Genomic DNA, 22091 nt, shown 5'->3' with positions numbered 1-22091 from the left:
ACGGAGGATAACTGCACACAACACCACAGGTAGCATAGCTTCGTAGCAGGTAGCAGCCCACCAATTGTGCCATACGCGTTTCGAGCTTCACGCTCTTGGTCACTGGCTGGCTAAATGACGGAGAGGCAGGTATGAAGAACTCATATTATTTTCAATATTAGTCCCGCCCAAATAGGCGTCTGTGGCATTCTGGGAGTTGCAGTTTTGAATATGCCACATAGACTCGTGCAGTTCACTTCCCTAGTGGGTTCCGCCACCTTCATTTAAAATGTTCAATCCTGTTCGGTGGGGGGCTTGCAGTCCTTTTGCAAAGCGACACAATTCCTTCCCCGTAGTGCGGGCAACCTCCGTTTTCCGAAGTGCTCTCGTCTCCGAGCACCTCAGACCTGCTCTGTCAGGCAGTGGGGCTTTCTCGCGGCTGGACCAGCCAATAAACATGAACACCAAAGAGTCGCCCCTCGGGAGAACGCCACACACGGAGGATAACTGCACACAACACCACAGGTAGCGTAGCTTCGTAGCAGGTAGCAGCCCACCAATTGCGCCATACGCGTTTCGAGCTTCACGCTCTTGGTCACTGGCTGGCTAAATGAAGGAGAGGCAGGTATGAAGAACTCATTTTATTTTCAATATTGGTCCCGCCCTGATAGGCGTCTGTGGCATTCTGGGAGTTGCAGTTTTGAATATGCCACATAGACTCGTGCAGTTCACTTCCCTAGTGGGTTCCACCACCTTCATTCAAAATGTTCAATCCTGTTCGGTGGGGGGCTTGCAGTCCTTTTGCAAAGCTACACAATTCCTTCCCCGTAGCGCAGGCAACCTCCGTTTCCGAAGTGCTCTCGTCTCCGAGCACCTCAGACCTGCTCTGTCAGGCAGTGGGGCTTTCTCGCGGCCGGACCAGCCGCTAAACATGAACACCAAAGAGTCGCCCCTCGTGAGAACGCCACACACGGAGGATAACTGCACACAACACCACAGGTAGCGTAGCTTCGTAGCAGGTAGCAGCCCACCAATTGCGCCATACGCGTTTCGAGCTTCACGCTCTTGGTCACTGGCTGGCTAAATGAAGGAGAGGCAGGTATGAAGAACTCATTTTATTTTCAATATTGGTCCCGCCCTAATAGGCGTCTGTAGCATTCTGGGAGATGCAGGTTTGAATATGCCACATAGACTCGTGCAGTTCACTTTCCTAGTGGGTTCCGCCACCTTCATTTAAAATGTTCAATCCTGTTCGGTGGGGGGCTTGCAGTCCTTTTGCAAAGCTACACAATTCCTTCCCCGTAGTGCAGGCAACCTCCGTTTCCGAAGTGCTCTCGTCTCCGAGCACCTCAGACCTGCTCTGTCAGGCAGTGGGGCTTTCTCGCGGCTGGACCAGCCGCTAAACATGAACACCAAAGAGTCGCCCCTCGTGAGAATGCCACACACGGAGGATAACTGCACACAACACCACAGGTAGCGTAGCTTCGTAGCAGGTAGCAGCCCACCAATTGCGCCATACGCGGTTCGAGCTTCACGCTCTTGGTCACTGGCTGGCTAAATGAAGGAGAGGCAGGTATGAAGAACTCATTTTATTTTCAATATTGGTCCCGCCCTGATAGGCGTCTGTGGCATATATATATACATGTATATATGTATTCACTGAAAAAAACATAGGTTTCAGGGGTGTTATAGTTAGCTGGACATTTCACTCGTACAAAACCATTGAAATTCCCCCGTTATAGTTAGTTCAGCTAACTATAACTCGCGCGTCTGGAATGCACTGCTGATGACGTCACATATTACATCACTCATGACGTGATCAGTGACATCACTTATGACGTCACTGATGACATCTCAAATGACATCACTGATGACATCATCCAGTGAATGTGTGTCTTTATGAAAATTAAATATTTTTTATATATGTATATTTCAAGGTGGATGGAAGAATAAGTGGGTATATAAGTATCTAACTTGATGATTTCTTTTTGTAAAATGGATTGTATAACGGACTGATTAAGTGTATCTTAGTGAATACATGGGTTAGTGAGTAATGTTTAAATATGTAAATATCTGTATCAGTCTCTCACTTTGTGTATAAGTGGCTGCATGGTTTGGTGATGTAGGTACATGAGTGTCTATATAGGTTATTAGTTGGTTTTTCGAGTATCAATATGTGTGTCTGAGTGTCCGTATGGTTAAGCGGGGGGTATTACATATATATAGATGCATGAATGAGTGCATCACTGTTTGTGTATGTTGAGACAGTATGTGTGCAGGACTGTATGGGTGGATGAGTGATGTATGGGTGTGTTAGTGAGCCAATTACTGTCTCAATAGTATCTTTATGAGTAACTACATATGTTTTAAACTAGTATATGTGAGATTTGGTGTATATAAGTGAGTATATGTGAGAGTGAGAGACTGGAAGAGTTCCTGTATAAATTAGTCTGTGTTTATATAAGTGATTGCTTAAGAGAGTAAGTTCGTGTAAGTTTCTGTACCAGTAAGTGTGGTGGTGGGTGTATAATTGTATACGCAATTTAATGGATGTTTGATACTTTGTTTACATGTGTGAATGTGTGTGAGTAACTCTATGGATGAGTGTCATTGTGCAACAGGATGTATAGGTGTATGAGTACATAAGATGAGTGAGTGCATGTATACGTGTCTGTATAGGACTGTTGGTGAATGAGTGGATGTGTCGGTAGATCTTGGAATTACTGAATAGGTTGTTGTAACTAGTATTGGTATGTCCATTTTTTTAAAATTTTAGTTTCTATTTTTGAATGTGTGTATCAAAGGGTGAGAGGAGGTCTGCCACTGTCACAAGGATGATGTCATCAGTGATGTCATTTGAGATGTCATCAGTGATGTCATGAGTGATGTCACTGACCATGTCATGAGTGATGTAATATGTGACGTCATCAGCAGTGAATTTCGGGCACGCAAGTTATAGTTAGCTTAACTAAATATAACAGGGGAATTTCAATGGTTTTGTAAGAGTGAAATGTCCAGCTAACTATAACGCCCCTGAAACCTATGGCTTTTTCAGTGAATTTCCAAGGTTTTTTGAATGCTAATTCCTAACTATAACCAGTCTGAAACCTACGGTTTTTTCAGTGACTTTCAAAGGTTTTTTAAATGCTAATTTCTAACGTTAACCTAACTGAAACCTATGGTTTTTTAAGTGAATTTTAAAGCTTTTTTCAATGCTAGTTTCTAACTATGCCTGCAGAGGTAGGACATGTGAAGAAAGAAAAAAAAACGCACAGAAAGAAGAAAAAGAAATGCAGAAAGAAGCAACAGAAGTCCTCAAAGACGAAGAAAAGTGCAGGAAGAAGGAAGACGGGCAGAAAGAACAAACAGAGGAGCAGAAAGAAGCTTTGTTGCAAAATCATCCTGTACCCTCAACTTTTTTCAGATGGGTACTTGTGGTAACTGACTTTGAATAACCAGTCCTAGATCCAGTGCTATGCTAAAAAACACTTAGAATACAGTTAAAACACCTACACACACTAGGGAACACTATGCTTTGGGGTACCCCTGTTATTAGCATGACCTCTTCTGTAAGCCCCTAGTATAAAATAGGGCAGGGGTATTAAAACTACCTCTTAAAACGCGCCACAGGGCGCGTTTGTACATTGGTGAATGGAGGGGGGGCTGAGCTGACGTGTGCAAACAAGCCCTGTGGCCGTTTTAATCTGGGGGATAAAGTCCCCTTGAATCCTGAGTGTCCCTTGGGTACAACTAGCCCACCAGGTATCTCCAGTTAGCACCACAGAGCTGCGTTGCAGAGAGGTGTAAGAATGGGCACGGCCTGGACGACTCCTCTGCAACGCAGCACAGTGGTGCTTACTGGAAGCACCTGGTGGACTAGTTGGCCCCCATGGGTCCTCAGGATTGAAGGGGAATTATTTCCCCAACTTAAAACGTGCTATAGGGCGTGTTTGCACACGTCACCTCAGGCCCCGTCCCCTCCCTTCCTCACTGTGTAAACACGCCCTGTGGCCGTTTTAAGTTAGGAAATTAACTCCCCTTGAATCCTGAGGGTCCCTAGGGGCAAATTAGCCCACTAGGTACCTCCAGAAAGCGCCACAGAGCTGCGTTCCAGAGAGGTGTAAAAAGGGGCATGGCCTCTGAACACCTGTCTGCAACGCAGCTCCCTGGCGCATACTGGAGATATCTGTTTGGCTACTTTGGCCTCAGGGACCCTCAGTATTAAAAGAGAATTAATCCCCCAACTTAAAACACACCACGGGGAGCGTTTGCACAGTGGTGAAGGAAGGGGGCGTGGCCTGAAGTGACATGTCTTCAAACACACCCTGTGGCGCAGTTTAAGTTGGGCAATTGATGCCTCCTCAATCATGAGTGTCCCTGGGGGCCAACTAGCCCACCAGGTACCACCAGTATGCGCCAGAGAGCTGTGTTGCAGAGAGTTGTTCAGAGGCCACGCCCCCTTTTTACAGCACTCTGAAACGCAGCTCTGTGGTGCTTACTGGAGGTACCTGGTGGGCTAGTTGGCCCCCAGGGACCCTCAGGATTGAAGAGGAATTAATTCCCCAACTTAAACCGTGCCACCGGGTGTGTTTGCACACATGTCAACTCAGGCCTCGGCCCTTCCCTTCACCACTTTGCAAACGCGCCTGTGGCACATTTTAAGTTGGGGGATTAAATCCCCTTTAATACTGAGGGTCCCTGAGGTGCAACTAGCCCACCAACTACCTCCATTAAGCGCCAAAGAGATGCGTTGCAGAGAGGTGTAAAAAGGGGCGTGGCCTCGGAACACCTCTCTGTAACGCAGCCCCATGGCGCATTCTGGAGGTTCCTGGTGGGCTAGTTGCCCCCCAGGGACCCCCAGTATTTAAGGGGAATTTGTTTCCCATCTGCAAACATGCCAGGGGGGACGTTTGCGGAGTGCTCAAAGGAGGGGGCGTGGCCCCTGTGCGATGCGTTTTTTTTTAAGAAGGGGGGCTGTGTGGCCCCCCTTCTTTTCCAAATATTCTTGGCCCTGTGGGACCCCATCCCCCAGGGCCTGCCCCCAATTTATTTTATTTTTTTAATTTTGGGAAGGGGCTGCGTGGCACCCCTCCCGAGGCCAAAATCTGCCCCGGGGACCCCATCCCCCGGGGCATGGCCATATTGTTTATACATTTTTTTGGAGGAGGGCTGCCTTGCCACCCGTCTTAGGCCATATATGGCCCCGGGGACCCCATCCCTCGGGCCGGCCTTTGTGCGTTTTTATTTCATTTTATTTTTTTAATTTTGGGGAGGGGAGCTCCATGGCCCCCCTCCCGGGCCACTTGCAGCCCTGGGGACCCCATCTCCCGGGGCTGGCCCTCTCCGTTGGGAACCGTGGGGGGTCCCCAATCACCCCACGGTCCTGCCAGCTCCCCGCGTCCCTCGGGAGCCGGCATTGCTTTTCCACATGGGGAGCCACTAAGATGCAGCTTCCCGTGTGGACAAGCAATTTGGTTTGAATTTTGAAAGAGAGAGCAGGTGTTCCTGCTCTCTTTCAAAATTCAAACCAAGTTTGCTATGGCAGGGTGGGAGCCGCATGGCTCCCGCCCTTCCATAGCAAACTACAGTGTCCGGGGAGTAGGCAACCTGAGACACTGCAGGAGCCGGCCCTGGGGGGTGGCGGTCCCCAGGGCCACAACAAGGCTCCAGGAGGGGGGCCACGCGACCCCCTCCCACATTCTACAAAGCCCCGGGGGGTGGTGGTTCCTGGGGCTGGGGGCTCCGTCACGGACCCCCTAATTTAAATATTTAGAGCCCCGGGGAGGTGGCAGTCCCCGGGGATGCGGGGGGCCACGAGCCCCCGCCATTCTTTCCTTAAAGCCCTGGGGGTGGCGGTCCCCGGGCTTGGGGGGGGCCTTTGAGCCCCCCTCCCATATATTTATAAGCCCTGGGGGGTGGCGGTCCCTGGGGCTGGTGAGGGCTGTGAGCCCCCCCACATACTCTTAAAAAGCCCCGGGGGTGGTGCTCAACGGGGCTAGGGGGGCCTTTGAGCCCCCCTTCCATTAGTTTTTGAAGCCATGGGGAGTGGTGGACCCCGGGGCTAGTGGGGCCTGAGAGACGCCTGTACATAATTTTAAAAAGCCCCGGGTGGCGGTTCCCAGGGCTGGGGGGGTCTGAGAGCCCCCCCACATAATTGAAAGAAGTCCCTGGGGTGGTGGTTCCTGGGGCTGGTGGGACCCTCTGGGCCTCCCTTTACATAGCCAGTATTGCCCCGGGATTTGGCCTCCCGGGGGGCTAATTACCAAAGAAGCGCAGGGGCTTAGGGGGTCCTTGTGGGACACCCTAGGCAGGCCTAGGGGATCAGGGTGTTCCTACCCTGCCCCCTTTATGTGTTTTTCACACTTTTTTTCTGCTTTCTTGTGCCTCAGTTCTACCGAGGCACAAGATGGCTGCCATCACTTTCTGGTTTGGAGTGTTGACAGCCAATTAGCACACATCTTGTCATTGGGAGGGTGCTCGGATCCTGTGGGGTCATAGATATATATATGATTTTACTTTTGATTTTCTCAGGAACTACTTAACAGATTCACAGCATTTAACAAAAAGGCACGAGTCTGAACCAAGGAGTACCTCTTTGCCAATTCCGTTCAGCAGTTCGGGCTGTAGCTGTGGCTAAAGGTTCCTATGGGAAACTGTATAGGGAAAACACGTTTTGGGACCCCCTTTTTTCTTCGTCCCTGCTTGACGAATCACCCCAAGACTTTCAGAATAGGAGCGGACCGGGGCCATAAGTTTTGAAAATTTCGCAAAGATTAGTCGACCGGCGCCAAAGTTATTGGAAATAGAATGTTGCGGATTTCCTATGGAAAATTGGTCCTGACTATAACTACCTACTTGTGACTGCCAGTAGGTAATATATATGTAGATATATATGTGTGTGTATATATTATCTATATATATTCTAATATTAGAAATTTAATTTTGTATTTTTTTACATTGCAATACTAAAGCTATCACAAATGTAATTTAATTATAAATTGTTTTCATTTTCATTTCATAAAATATAATTTTACACTAGCCATTCCTAAACCCTAAAACCCCTTACTACTCCTAAATACTGCCAAACCCTGAACCTTAAAAACACTTATACCCCTACATTCTATCAATTCCTAAACCCTCAATATATACATCCTACGCCTAAACACAACTGATCCCTGAAAACTCCTTACAACCCACAAAGACCACCCATCCCTGAACCCTAGAAATTCACTTACTCCCCTAAACACCAGCTAACCCTGAACCCTAAAAAACCCTTACTAGCCCTAAATCCTAGAAAACCTTTTACCATTTTTTTAAACCATTCATTTACTCAAAAAACGAAAAAAACTTAAAATCATATATCCATATAATATTTTTTTTTTAAATGTAAACAATAAATCATAACTAAAAGTGCCTTATATTCCCATTAATTAAATATTGATTGAGGTTAATAAAAAATAAGCTATTTTAGCACTAGTTTATGTTATATTAGTTTATATATGGAGAAGTGTGGCTCAATGGTTAGAGGAGGCATACCCGGAAGCTGAGGTCAGACCCGGGACCAGGGTTCAATTCCCGACGCGGCAGGGTCTGAGCCCAAGTGTCCACGGACTCGATAATTCTCACTTCGGTGCCTACTCGAATCACGGGTTCACACTCTGCAACTCTGGGCAATAGCTTGCTTAATCTCCACTACGGCCCCCCGCGGCAGGATGCCTGGCTTTCACCTTGGGGATGCCCAGTGTGGGTTATCTCACAGGGAAAAGCCAGGACGGGTTCCCAATGCAAGCGCCGGGACACCCCGTTGGGGTAGCTGTGCGCTATATAAGATACACAAAAAAAAATATATCTATGTGTAACGCACATTTATGAAACTTATTAGCACTGTAGAGACTGATATAATTGACAAGAACTAAGAAAATAAGACAAATTAGAAAGCATGAGTTATTGGAAAGACTATCTATGAAAAACCAACCTTTTGAAGATTTCTGAATTTTAGTAAGTCTTGTTCACTGCATAAAGGTATGGACAGGTAATTCCACTGCCTTGTCACAGAGCGCTTTCTGTAAGTGGCAGTTTGTGTTATCGCCACTTGCAGTAGTGGTGTTAGCTGACAAGAGACACTGATCTAGAATTTCCCACCTTAATGTTGTCACCCAAAAAAAGAGTTGTATGAGAGCACAACGCTCTATGCACTGTTTTAAGGCTGTAAAATCACCCCAGGATATGATTGTACAGCCAACGCTTGCATATTTGTGAGAGGACCAGTAATGCACATAGGTGTATGTTCACAGAATCACTAGGTGGAAAGCATAAGATTTCTAATGGTGGTGAAGATAACAGCAGTAGTTCCAGCAATTTTCCACAAGGTGTGAAGCTAATACATGGACAGAGACTACCTTTTTCGACACATAATCAATATGTTTGTGTATATGTGGGAAAATACATAACTGAACAAGAAGGACAGCGTCTATAGTGTGCATGCACAAAAGAAAGGAAGACAAGAACACAGAAGAGATATAATTATAGGCCTGCAGCTGTCAGCCCGGGAATGTGACCGCTGAAGACATCTGCTTCAGACATCCCTGCATCTGAAAGTACTGTTAATGTTTTTACAAATGCTGTCAGACATGCCAGTATGGTGATCACAATTTATGTAAAGATGCTTCATCCCTGTCAGCAGACAGCGTGGCTTTGCAGGGCTGTTGGACATCTCTATACCCTGCGCTATTTTTAGGAGAATGTGGACAATGTGCAAGATTGCTGGTAGCAGACCGACTGCCCAGACATTCCCAAAATATGTTCTATGTTTGTGGAGGTATTCGAGATCTAAAAAAATTATAGTTCAAGGAAGCACATATGGAACTGAAGGAGCAAATAGCATCATCATGCGATAATCCACCCAAATAACTAATTTGTTGCAAACAGATGACCAGGTTCTGAGTTTATTACCAGCTTACACCAGTGTAACTTTAGAGTAGGTACAGTTCAGGTACCTGTGACATGTGACAGCATCTCTACTGAGACAAACCGAGCATTGATTTCTTTGTACCCCAGAAACCATACACCTCAATTCTGCCAACTTTGTTTTTTGATGTAAGGTAATTGTTTCTGATAGTCCCCAGTCCGTCATCTAAGCCATCTTCGTTAAAACAGCTAAATATAAGATATTTCTTATAAGAACACCCATAAACTTGCTGTCTTGAAGTGTTGGTCTTTTTGGAATCGCACACTCTGTTAACAAATGATTGCTATCAGTGGTCTTTTAGTAGCATGGATACAGTGCCTTATAATGGACATACTATAGCATAACATAGTATAAAAATGTATGTATTATAACAAAAGATACAGCGCTATCAACCCATCTTCTGTATTCTACATTATCACTTTCTCATACAGAGCATTAGCCTTCACTGATGTCACACGTATTCGAGCTTAGCTTCTTAAAGACAATTTATGGGTGAGAGTTGGCCTTAGTTCATGGCCCTTTTGACCATTTTGCAACAAATAGGTTGACATATGAAATCAATCATAGAACAATACATTATATAATAATTTCAGACACAAAAAAATGCAATATATAGAATCAATCAAATGTTAGCAAGATTAAAGATCATATATGGAGAGTGATTGAAAGTAGAACCACTCATATCACTTACTTTGGACTGGGCCGTATTTCCTGTCCATTTTTGTACCACTTCAGCTCAATGGTTGGATCAGCCAACTCAACCACAAATCTCACTCGAGATCCTTTATCAACCTGATACGCAGGGTCTAGTTTCTTTGAGAATGCTTTGGGAAGGAAGGATTAGATGAAAAAAATAATTTTGAATACTTTTTTGCATTTCTTTTAGGTTGATATAACCTACAAACCTACAAAAGGCAATTCACAAAATAAAACTAGCAAAATCTAAAGCAGTGGTTGCAATTTTTGGCGTCATACTGCCGCCACACTGTTTATAAAATGCTTTATAAAATGTTATCTTTCAGTTAGGAAAAAATTTCCTTGTGTTATATGTATGCGGATTACTCTTGCTTTGTCAATCCATGCATCACTTTTCCTTTTTGACAATTGCCCCATTCCTTCCCTTTCTCTCTATCAGTGTCTCACAGCTGAATATTTCTGCCATTCGAGGGTTGGAATGAGTAAAGTAAGGACTTTAGATGTCCATAAATATTTGCATATACCCTCTGCTCTTATATAATGTACCTTCAAATTTGTTGCGCTTCTCCTATGAGCTTTGGGCTTTAATAGTGGGCTCCACCATAATTATGCAATATCTAGATTGGCCGCTGCAAGAAGTAAATATAGCTTGACGGACCCAAGGACCTACCAGCCCACCATTATTTTAATGTTTTATATCTTATTAAGCAATTTAAATTACAATAAACCAAGCACCTCTATATTTAATTTCTCTGAACATCAAGAGAAACATTAGATTCCACCCAGTTAATGCACGTTTTATCCACTGTGGGTACCGTACCTTCGCTCTTTTTTTCTTCTCTTTTCATGCGCTTCAGCCGTTTTAGCATCCCCCTGAGGTCAGTGATGCCGTACTGGAATGCAATTTTCTCATATTCAGCAGGGTGAGCATTCTTTAGAAGTTCCCAAACATCTATCTCAGGGCCTTCTTCAGGCTTAATTTCTCTGACGATGTGAAACAAATAGCATCATTTATTTCAAGAGGCTAACATCATTCATGGTAACAGACCAGAGGACAACTCCAAATGTTAACCACCAACGTTACATTGGGCAAATCCAAAAAAATGTTATAAGAGTATTAGCATTACTGACTTATTGCAGTTATGCATTTTCTTGATGTTATGTAAGGAATATTTCCAATGTGTCATGCATAAAATGCTGGTGAAAATCTTTTGGGACAATGTTGTTAGATGCCAATCCTTAATCAACTTAAGAATATGTTTTCATTTGAATTCGCTGGTCAGGACTGTTAAGTAGCAAAGAAGGGTCACAGCATTAAAAAAAATCAGTTCCGCGAATGAGTTAAAAGACATAAGGACATGTTTTAGTAAATACCAATTTATTGGCTGTCAAGATGCAAACATTATTATTAATAAGAAATACTCCTAGTAAATCCGTACACACAGCCCCGCCGCACCTACAAACTGCTGACGCTCCCCAAAGAAAGAGGAGGACTAGCCCTCCCAAATCTTAAGGCATATTACTGGGCAACAGTTTTGCTACATAATCATGAGCTCTTTCATCTTGATGGGACAGTGACAGCGATGGATAATGACGCCTCTTCAATCCACCAAATAATACTGGGCGATAAAAGCACTGGCTATTTTTGGAGATATCTCTTCGATAGCTATCACAAAAAAGTGAGATTAAAAACACTCATAGGAGCATTCAAGGTTTGGAAATCTGTGAGGAAAATGGTTGGTCTGGGACGCTTATCTTTTTACACACCTATTCAAAATAATCCCTCCCTACCAGAAATATTTAAAGATACCTGCAGCAATAGGTGGAATACAGCCGGAATCACTCATATAGGATGTATTTTCTCCTCAGAGGGGCTATATTCTTTTGAAGCCTTGAAAGATAAGTATCATTTGGAATGGAGAGACTTCTTCAAGTATCTCCAAATTAGAGATTTTCTTACACGACGTACAAGGGGAGAGGGCACCTTGAGTAAAAATGCCATAGCCGACATTCTAAGTCACTCTCAGAAAAAAATCAGGATTGGGGGGTTATATCCTCTATTATTGATGTATTTTACGGACGATATACAGAAAATCACTTAGAAATGGCAAAGTAAAATCACTATTTCCACAGAAGAATTTGAACACGCAAATGGGCTATCTCAAACGGTCCTTATGTCAACCAAACTCAAAACCCAATTTTATAAAATATGCTTTTTTATGTATTATACTCCGGACAGAATCTCCAAATGGGGTAGTGGGAGAGGTACATGCTGCTTCCGATGTAATTTTCAAAATGCGGACTGTGTACACATTTTTTCTTCCTGTCCCTGTTTAACTCCTCTTAAGTCAAGAATTGAACGCTTCCTCTCACTGATTCTCAAAATAGTGATTACCCTACCTGACGAAACAGTTGTCTTGGGTGTAACAAATCTTACCAACCCGAATGTCGGTCATGAATTGATTTTTATTTCGATGGTCGTATTAAGAATTTGTATAGCTTCAGCATGGCTAGTTGCCATGGCTTCATCATATCAACATTGGTTTTCTAGACTGTTAGCAATTTTTAACTTAGAAATGGCGATATATAAAACTAAAGGCAGGAAGCGTCGGATAAAAGGACTAAAAATCTGGTCACCCTTAATAGAATGGTCTCAATCTCAGTGACATATGCAGTAGTAATTTGGTTGTAATGTTTTAACTGTCACCTGTATCTCTGTAATCTTATGCTCATCTGTCTTTGAATGATTCTCTGCTAATTCATTAGTTTACTTTTGGGGTTTTTCTTTTCCTTATTACTTTCCCTGTTTCTAATCTCTTTTTTTAATGCTTTTTGCTTACTTTTCCTTTTCTGACTTGCTCGACCGGAGGGGGAGGGGAGGGGAGGGGGTTGTATTATCTGTTGTACTGTCTTTTTGTTATAAAATCAAATAAAGATATTTTTTAAAAAAAAGTAAATCCTATTGAAATGTGTGAAAATCTCGCTAACTTATAAAATCATAATACAGCTCTTTCTCCCTCCCTCTCTCTCTCTCTCTCTCTCTCTCTCTCTCTATATATATATATATATATATATATATATATATGTATATATATATATATATATAAAAATATATATATATGTGTGTGTGTGTGTGTGTGTGTATATATATTTATTTCTATACACGAAATTCTCATTAGAGGCTTTTCTAAAGAATACTGCATACTATAACATGTTGAAAATAAATGTTGAATTTTTTAATTGACCTTATCTGTGATTACAAAAGAATAACTGCCTGAGTTAAAGAAAAGACTATTGCCAAGAGTACACCAGTCTGTTTTCAGTGATTTCACATTTATGACTTATAAATGCTTGTTCATCCAAAACGGCGCCTGCAAAAAGCAAGACTCCACCTTATATGTGAATTGCAGTTATATAGGTATCCCAGAAATGCTGTGGTCAGACATCGTCTCAGAAAGGTAGAATTCTGAAAAAACATTTAAGTGTTACATTTACCTATTAAATATGCATATGATTTAATCTTTAACAGTAATGTGAACAAGCCCAGGCACATATGGCCAATATTATTGCAGAGTGAATTAGGGTAGAAGAAGAGCAATTCGGCTATGGGCAGGTGGACGTGGCTAGCCATCACCCCTGCATCCTCCCCTGCCCCCCCCCCTCCTAAAAAAAGAATAGGGAAATGTGTGTAAACAAGGCAATGCGATTCGGGGCTGGAGGAATATAACACACCAGGCATCGAGTGATGGTGGCGTGTCTATTCGAATACCAGTTGCAAAACAAAGGTTAGTTAGGGCAGGAAATGAAGGGATTTGCCTATCATAGCCTTGCAGAAGGAGGTATCCTCATCAGTTCATGGTGCATGCTAGTGCTGGCAAAAATCGAATATTGGGGGTTTCAGGGAGTTCCCCCACAATAGTTAATCCTATAGAGGTGTAAAAAAAGGAGTGTGCTGGAGGTATGCATGTTTTAAAGGAAAGGAGTAGATGAAGATATTTTCCCTCAAATTAAGAAAATTTTATGTTATATTAAAAAAATGTATATGTGGGAAGCAGTGGGAAAAGTGCAACCACATTTAAAAATCATAACAAACACTACTCCATCAACAAACATTGTCAACAGCACAGTGATAGCTTCTAAACCGGGTTCTGTTATATCATGAAACTACATAAATAACATGGTCACACTTTCTCAATATTAACTAGATTACAAACACAGTTTACTTTCCTTGTGGTAAAGACCAAATGTGACTTTCTCAAGTTTATTGTCAGTGTCACGGACAGAGGTACAAAGTAGCCCACAGCCAAGTTTATTTTATTTCCAGGACAAGCAGAATTTTATCTTCTGTAGAAGGACATTGCTGAACCCAGAATAGAAGCATTTTAGTCCCCTGCAGGGCCACATTGTTGTTCCATGAAGAGGAATATTTTAACTCCCTTTAGAGGCACATACTGTCCCTGGAAGTTGTTGAAAGTTGTTCAAAGTTGTCGACTCAAGTGAAATATTTTGGTTACAGATGTCAATTTTCCAAGCAATCATGCACAGTGCAAATTAATGCATGCAATGAACAATGCAAAAAACCCCACAACAACACCAAACCAGTGTGCTAACCCTATCGACTAGCTCTTACGCCAGGGGACATGATCTTCAATATATTTGGGGTCTGTAATATTTCACTACTGATCACTATCCATTTGTTAGAATTAGTTTAAAATACCATGTGGCACTGTCAATAATGGCAGGGCTTACTTTGAAGGAGGTGAATGGAGGGACATTTAAGTACCAGCTCCTTACAAAGCATACTGGCTTCCAGGAATGGTTCGATACTTGAATGGGCGAACATAATGTTAGCCTTCTGACCAAGTTGTTAAACAATCACTCACAGAAGTAAATAGATGAAGGCCAGAATAATGAAAATAAGGCCATTGACATGTGTGTGCGGGTATCGTTCTTTGGGAACCTGATTGATTCTTTTTCCAATTCCCACCTGTGCGTCTTGCGTGTTTTTTCTCACCTACGTTTAAGCAGACCACTAAAGTCAAGCTCCCCTGCGTCCTCTTGTCCTTCACCACTGTTGTTAATAAAAAGAAAACAGACCAAATCTTTTTTCAATACAGAGAGACAAGGTCATCACTTTTTACAGACTCTAAAGACACACAATGCAAAAACAGTAAAAACAATTATTAATACCATAGCAACACAAACTTGCATTTCATTTCTGACACAAGAACGTTTTAGTGCATCCATGTGCTTGTGATCAGTGAACGCAAAGGCTTGTGTTGCTCTGTGTGATGGCCTAGCGTGGCAAGTTTTTGCACATTTTCACAACAAAAATGTGCCCACATTTGTGTTGCATTTTTTTCTCTTGGAACACAAATGCAAGAAATCCGGCAAGGGCAAAATGCGCTTGTTTCTGCAAGACTGGGTTTAGGTTTCACCTTAACACATCTGTGCCAGAAGAAACAAACGTTTTGCGCTGGTCTGCGTGCTATTAAAAAGAAGTATTGAACCGCACTGGACTTTTAGTCCTTAACCATCATGTAAATTATAACAGAGTAAAGTATAATCAAGGTACATGTTATTTTCCGTTTTAAAATTAACATCAGAATTTTTTTTTTAAACGTAGTCATTTTTAAAAAATCTGAAAGGCAAGTATTTTTCCAAGTCTAGATACTGCAAAATATTTCAAAACATTGTGGTATTTTATATAGGTTTGCAAGATGACAAAAACAATAAAGAATTCTTTCATTTTTGTAATATCCTAGCCATCATTCTTTTATGGCAAGCGGTTTCTCCTGTCAGAATTATCATGTAACACAAACTGGAATCATGACATGCGTACAGTGACTTACTTCACCCCGATGTCACACTGTCTGCTGGCGTGTCCGTGCTGTATTGGCACTGAGATGTTTAGCTCTTTAGCCCATTTAACAGTTAGGATTTTATGGTTCACTGTATGTGCATCCACCAAACAAGTAAGACCCTTGATCATATTACATGGACCGAAAGCAATATGGCTTTCATTGTATGATTAGTCTGTGTGCCTCACCACACGATTATTGATACACTGAAAAGTAACCACAACTACCCATGGCACTACATTGGAACCCATGAAAATCTCTTCACTGCACCACCATCCATACCATTGAATTACTACCCCATCGATGCTCTACCACTTCACAACAGGTTAATACAGCATGCCACACTTACATTATTACCCATTACGACTGCACTGAACACCTTTCAGAAATACCATCCCAAACCCTCATTACCATTTCTAATCATCACTTCTCTAGACTCAGTGGCTCTATACTACGCGTACTTATAAGAAAGCACCTGGATGTGGTTTGAAAGAAGAATTGTCTGCCCAGGAACATTCTCTTATAGGGACTACTACATGTAAAAACAGATCTTAGGGAGTTTGCTGGAGTGTTTTTAGAAATGTTTCTGCTTGTTATTTGCTTTGCTGGGTACCCTATGAAGTGTTTTTGGTTAGCCTATTTAGTTTTGGCATTCTAGAATTTCTTTTAACCAAAATATAGGTAAGCATACAGTTGGTAAGGTGCTGGATGACACTAGGTATGTCTTTGGATGGAATGTCCCAGAGATATTTGGGAGCTGTACTAATATCTCTTGGTGTATGCCGTGTGAAATTTGAATGTAACTCCATTATTCTGTGTCTGTATCAAGGCTGTCGTGCAGTTATATATCATATATATATATATATATTTAGTCATGGACATCCTTGTAGACTTGTGAATATGTGCAGTTGGGGAATTATATCCTATGTATCGACCCTTACAAGTTTATAACTTTACTAACATAACTGTGGCATCTACATGTGCTTTCTGTTTAGGTTTTAATTTTGCGGTCTTTTACAAATTCTATCTAATAGAAATTGAATCAGCAGAACATTCCCGAAGTGGGTTAATTTTTCTAATCAAAAGAACACAATCTATTACCACAGCCTCAGAACCCTTGTGTGATCTGGTTGATGTGCAGCAGGAGCTGATGTTGTCTCCAGTACCTTTTGATATGCACACGAGTGTTAATGAATGCAATCGAGCAGGACAGATCTATCCTGCACCTATACGCTGATGACACAGGACTATCTCAGAATGTTCAGTATCTAGTCCTGCTAAAACGCTGGCTGTTAGCTACTAAAGGACAAATACCCAAACAATTAGATCTCTGGATATACAAAGTTGCAGGAAATAAACTTTAACCTATTCCTGCCTCTGATTACAAATGATTGGGCTTCCCAGCTATACCTGGCGTTGTATCAAGGCCATCAATAAATTCAAAACCAAAGCATGTCTCTTTCTAGCTTAATTTCTTCATTGAGGTACTTTCTTTCCAAGTGCTTTATTTTGTGACAAGGCCTATCACCAATGGTTGCTGCTATGATGATCATGCCACTCCACGCTTCACTGGTTACCAATTGAGGAAAATAATTATTTTCGGGGAAGCTTCCCTGGTGTATAAAGTTCATGCGGCATCCTCTATATGTTGTCGAGATGCTGCTGTTGTCAGTTCGAGGACTACACGATTCAATATAAGGGTAGAGGTTCTCAATTCTGGGACATAGTAAAAAATGCACAAATACAACTCTAATTAGGGTTATTTCGTCTTAAGTTGCAGTCAGATCTCTTGAACCAGATATGCTTTGCAATAAATAGAGAGATGTGTGAAGGCACTGGAGGCCCTCCTGTGAACTCAGCATTTGTTGAAGCTTATCCTTGAGAAGCACAGAGTGGGCTTGTGCTACACTTTACCAATAGGCCATGTGGTAAATTTTGTAACACACCCAGCCCTCAAATACGTTTGCTCCATTTCGGAGTGGACCGTTCCTATGTATTTACACGAGCATATGTGATCATGTGAAGGGTATTTTAAAAACTTAATTCACTTTGGTCACGCATTCCATGGTGGGTGCTCACTTTGTAGTAGCTCAAGTTTTTAGACTGTCTCTATTGGAAGGTTAATTACACTTGCCTTCTTCAACATAGGCTACGGGTTGATCACCTTAATGTAACTTCTCGAGAAATGTGAGGGTACCTGGTATACAAGCTCAGCAAAGGCCACCCCTGTGCAGAGTACTCAATGCACTAAGGTGATTGAATTATGGTCCATGCTGGTAGCACAGGTCAGATAACACCTCACCCAAGTGACTCAATGCCCAAAACAGTTGTAAATGAGTTAGAGGTGGTAGGCCTTTGTGTTAGATAGCATCAGAACTAAGAAGATGCCCTCATTTGACATGGCTCAGAGCATTTTGAATTCTTATTGAATATGCGCACTTTGCTTGAGGCATGATCACCACACAGATAAGTGTAATACACTTCATTGACAAAGACTTCTATGAGACTGTAGTAAGAAGTATGATGAAGCTTATTTGTTTTGCATATGGAACACCCTTTTGTTTCACTGTTTTCCTGTGGTACTGATTATGATATTATAGGAATACTTAAAAGATGTGTAGTGTTGTTTTTTAAGAACTTTCCAGTCTACATGCCTTCTAATTCCTTCTGTTCATAGAAGCTGTGCAGTGTTTCATTAAGAAGACATCACATTAAATAATGTTGTTATAATTGGGTTTATATTATTTAATACATTTTTATTACAATTAAAGTAAGATTACGAACTACTTGAATAACAATAGCGTGTGGGCAGCTCTAAATGTGATGTCCCCACTCGGACCTCCACCAGGCAGTAATCACCCTAGGAGCTGCCTGAACAGCATCAAAACCACGGACTTGTAGAACGGATTTTGCCTAGATAAATGGAAACCGAATAAACAAGCGTAGGGAAAACACAAGTGCACCTAACTATTCCTCCAGAAAGTCCTGATCAATATGAAGAAACTGAGTAAGGCAGGTAAAACCCTATGATAGTACAACAGGTTTTTAAGGTTTGCTGATCTTTCTTTAAAAATGACGTAGACATGTCATTTACTGGATGCTATCTCGCTGCTCAATGTACGAGGTAGATGGTAGGCACAGAGAAGAAATCCACTAGGAAACAAAACTCATTGGACTGTGAAGGTTAAAACTGCGAATGTGAGCCTCATAAGTGCTACTAAATGATTGGCTCAAATATTTATCATTTTTGCAAGCTCATCCACCACTCTGCAATGACTAGCAAGAATTAGAGGGGCCATTATGGTGTATTTTACAGGTGGTTTGATTATCTTCTTAGGATCTTTATGGCCAGAGAGTCACCCGCAGACTGCAAGTGCACCAAACATGAATCAATGTATAATGTGTGCCTTAACAGGCAGACGTCTGTCTCCTGATGCTGAAATGAGAGGGACAGAGATAGTATTGTTGATTTTACCTTCTCTTGAAAGCAGAGCGGATGTCGATAGACTGTGCTGCTTCAGGAGTCGCTACAAAAGGAAATGCAATTGTCAAACATACACGTTGCATTGGTCTTTGAGTACCAGGTACATCACAATCTGAACTTCTCAATCACGTGTTACAACCTAATATCTGGAGTTATCTCCTCCACGAGGCTTACAGAATTACAGCCAGTAACAGTATTTTTACACGTAGACGTCATTTCTATTTGTAATTTACATTTCTGAAGTCATGTCGATTTTTAATCAAGCTATCAATTAGCAACTCAATTAGATGAACAGTCAATCATCCAATACATGAATTGGACATCAGCAAATGAATCAATAAATTGTACACATAATTATGACTAATCAATTGTTCATCCAAGAAGCAAAAAAGTCAATCAACCAATCAATGCACAAATGAGCTAATCAATCAGGAAAAGAAGCAAATACTGAATCAACATACCAACTGATCTACCAGTCAATCAGTCAAGGGTATACTAGTCATCCAATGAACCAGTTAGTCATCAATAAATCACTCAGTTGATCGAACTAGCATTCAATTAGCATATACAAATAAGCAAACAGTGATCCAATCAAAGATAAAAAATAATCATTCACCTAATCGGTGAGTAAGTCACTGGCATCCAGAAACTCGTTCTTACGTATATTAATGTATGAACTCACTCAAATTACACACTCTTTGGCCAAAGTCATTTCTTTCCATGCTCACAAATGTACTTTTAATGTAGAGTGCATCAAACTACTTTGCTGAATTCATTCCCCTAAGCTAAATGCGGTATACATATGGTTGTGTTAATCCAAGTTTAGGGGTCATGTGGCTTTCCTGCTAGTTGAGGCACTGGGAAAGAAGCCAGTGGTGAAAGAAATGGACAATCACCCAAAATGTTTCCATGGAGTATACTGCATAAGCGGCATGTGTGGGGTAAGAGATAGGTAAGGCAGCAGAGCCCTTCATTGTTGGCCATCAATAACTATTCCCAATCCAAACGGCTGGTCAATGTTTACAAGTGGCTGCTGGGCAGCAACATGCTGATGTCAAACTTACCAAATACTCTGAGCCGGATTCACAAAGGGCCTCCGCACTCGTGGTGGAGATACCGAAGTCGTGGGGGAGTCCCCAAACAGGGGCGGAATCTCCGCAGTGAGAATTCTCATGACTGTGGGGCATCGGCCATGAGTGCGGAGATTCCCCCATGATTGTGGAGAAGTGTGGCTCAATGGTTAGAGCGGCAGACCCTGATGCAGAGGTCTGGCCTGGGACTAGGGTTCAATTCCCGCCTCGGCGGGTCTTGGGCTCAATTTCCTCGGACCTGATATTTCTCGCCTCAGTGCCAGTTCTAATCATGGGTCCCACTCTGCAACTCTGGGCAATAGCTTGCTTAATCTCCACAACGGCCCCAACAGCGCTGGGATGCCTGGCTTCACCTTGGGGGTGCCCAGGAGCAGGGCCGGACTGGGAACCGAAACCGGCCCTGGCAAAGTGCTCGGCCGGCCTCATCCTCGCCCCAGGGGGTGGATTGAGGTGTGACCGTGCTCTTTGCCAGGGCCGGTTTTCGCCGATTTTGGTACAGGGCCGTTTTTGCAGCTATGCTGCAAAAAACGGCCCTGTAACAAAAACGGCCCCCAGGGACCCAAAACCGGCCCCCACCCATGCGGCCGACCGGGGGATTGCTCGGTGCCCGCAACGGCCAGTCCGGGCCTGCCCAGGAGTGGACATTTCACAGGGAAAAGCCAGGAAGGGTTCCACAGCGGTATGCATACAGCGTCAGGAGACCCCGGTTGGGGTATAAGAGCGATTTACAAGTACAAATTCATTCAGTGTGGGGCCTCTGCCACAAGTGTGGAGGCCCTTTGTGAATCAGGCCCTGTGAGTCGCATCACAGTGCAAGCTTCCGTCCTTATTTAAGAGTTATGTGCAGAGTACGAAACCATTTGGTTGTGCATCATGTGTTGGGATGTGATATGTAGAAAACCTACCCATCAACCCAAGGTAAGTGGTAGGCTCAATAGTGGCTAATTTACTGCAACCTACAGAGAACTGCAAAGTGGTGCCACCTAGACATCTGATAGCACCAATGGTTTACAATAGGACAGCAATTTAGAGTGATAACTCTTACGATGAGGCCTACCACCAGACACAGACTAGGTGAAAAGTGACTGCTCACATTTCACAACTCCAAGGCTGCCAGGTAAAGGTGAAACTCGAAGAATGATTTTAAAAACCCACGTGGGAGTTGACTGAGATAACCAATCTCACCTTTCCACCACTAAGCTCACACCTAACTTGACTGCACGTCTCTAGCGATTTAAATAGAGCTACAGCAATAAAAACAGACTTTCACGTAGAGTGACCTAAAATATTTTTATATTGGACAATAAATGTCCGATTTAAATCTGAATTAGAATTCTGTTTTTCTAGCTTATGTGCGTAAAATTTCTATGTGAATTTGATGTTTGTTACATATCATGACAATAGGTAGGAAATGCAGACCCAGGCCTAACAAACTACCGACACCCCAGCACAAGAACACCTTGAGATGGTTGTTAAAATAAAACTTACCGATGACATCAAGATCGAAAGAACAACTATCTAACTTGTCCTTGTACGTAACTTCACATCTGTAGTTGCCACCATAGTTCTCCTTTGCTTTGATGATGTGCATTTCAAAAGTGAAGGTCTGAAACAAACATTTACAAAAAGGTTTATTTAGCTTCAAGTCTCTAATGGTCTAGATGCAGGTCGGACTTCATTGTTGGAGCTGCTAATACGGTTTGTCATTATAAAGAGTGAAATACCAGAATAAGAGCTTGACTCAGAGCATACATATGTACAGGTTAGGGATTAGGATGATGCAGAACTGCAAATGTGAGATGATGTATAAAATCCCTCCCAATTTGCGCATCTCTCAGGAAAGAGGACAAACCACAGTGGGCAGTAATGAGAGGGTTTTGAAAGTGGCCGCAAGTCATGTGCCGTTTAATGTCTGGCAACTTGTTTCATTCATAAGGGAACACAGATTTTAGTGGGAAGCAGGAGATGCCATAAGAACTTTCCTGACTTGAAGAATTAGTCTTTGATTTCTT

At 42.5% G+C, this 22091-nt stretch overlaps 1 protein-coding gene across 20 annotated transcripts in view; it reads right to left on the bottom strand.

The window, feature by feature from the left end:
- MYBPC1 (myosin binding protein C1) overlaps positions 1-22091 on the bottom strand; it is a 339911-nt gene that overhangs the window by 142361 nt on the left and 175459 nt on the right. For all 20 annotated transcript variants that reach the window (XM_086919135.1, XM_086919143.1, XM_086919137.1 and 17 more), the window contains 5 exons: positions 21568-21685; positions 18980-19031; positions 14658-14714; positions 10464-10627; positions 9639-9771 (listed from right to left, as the gene is read on the bottom strand). In XM_086919135.1, coding sequence (XP_086775261.1) covers positions 9639-9771; positions 10464-10627; positions 14658-14714; positions 18980-19031; positions 21568-21685 — 524 coding nt within the window. The remainder of the gene's footprint in view (positions 1-9638; positions 9772-10463; positions 10628-14657; positions 14715-18979; positions 19032-21567; positions 21686-22091) is intronic.

The sequence above is a fragment of the Lissotriton vulgaris genome, chromosome 1_1 (genome assembly GCF_964263255.1).
Source record: "Lissotriton vulgaris chromosome 1_1, aLisVul1.2, whole genome shotgun sequence".
Lineage (NCBI taxonomy): Eukaryota > Metazoa > Chordata > Amphibia > Caudata > Salamandridae > Lissotriton > Lissotriton vulgaris.
This window is presented reverse-complemented; position numbering and strand designations above follow the sequence as displayed.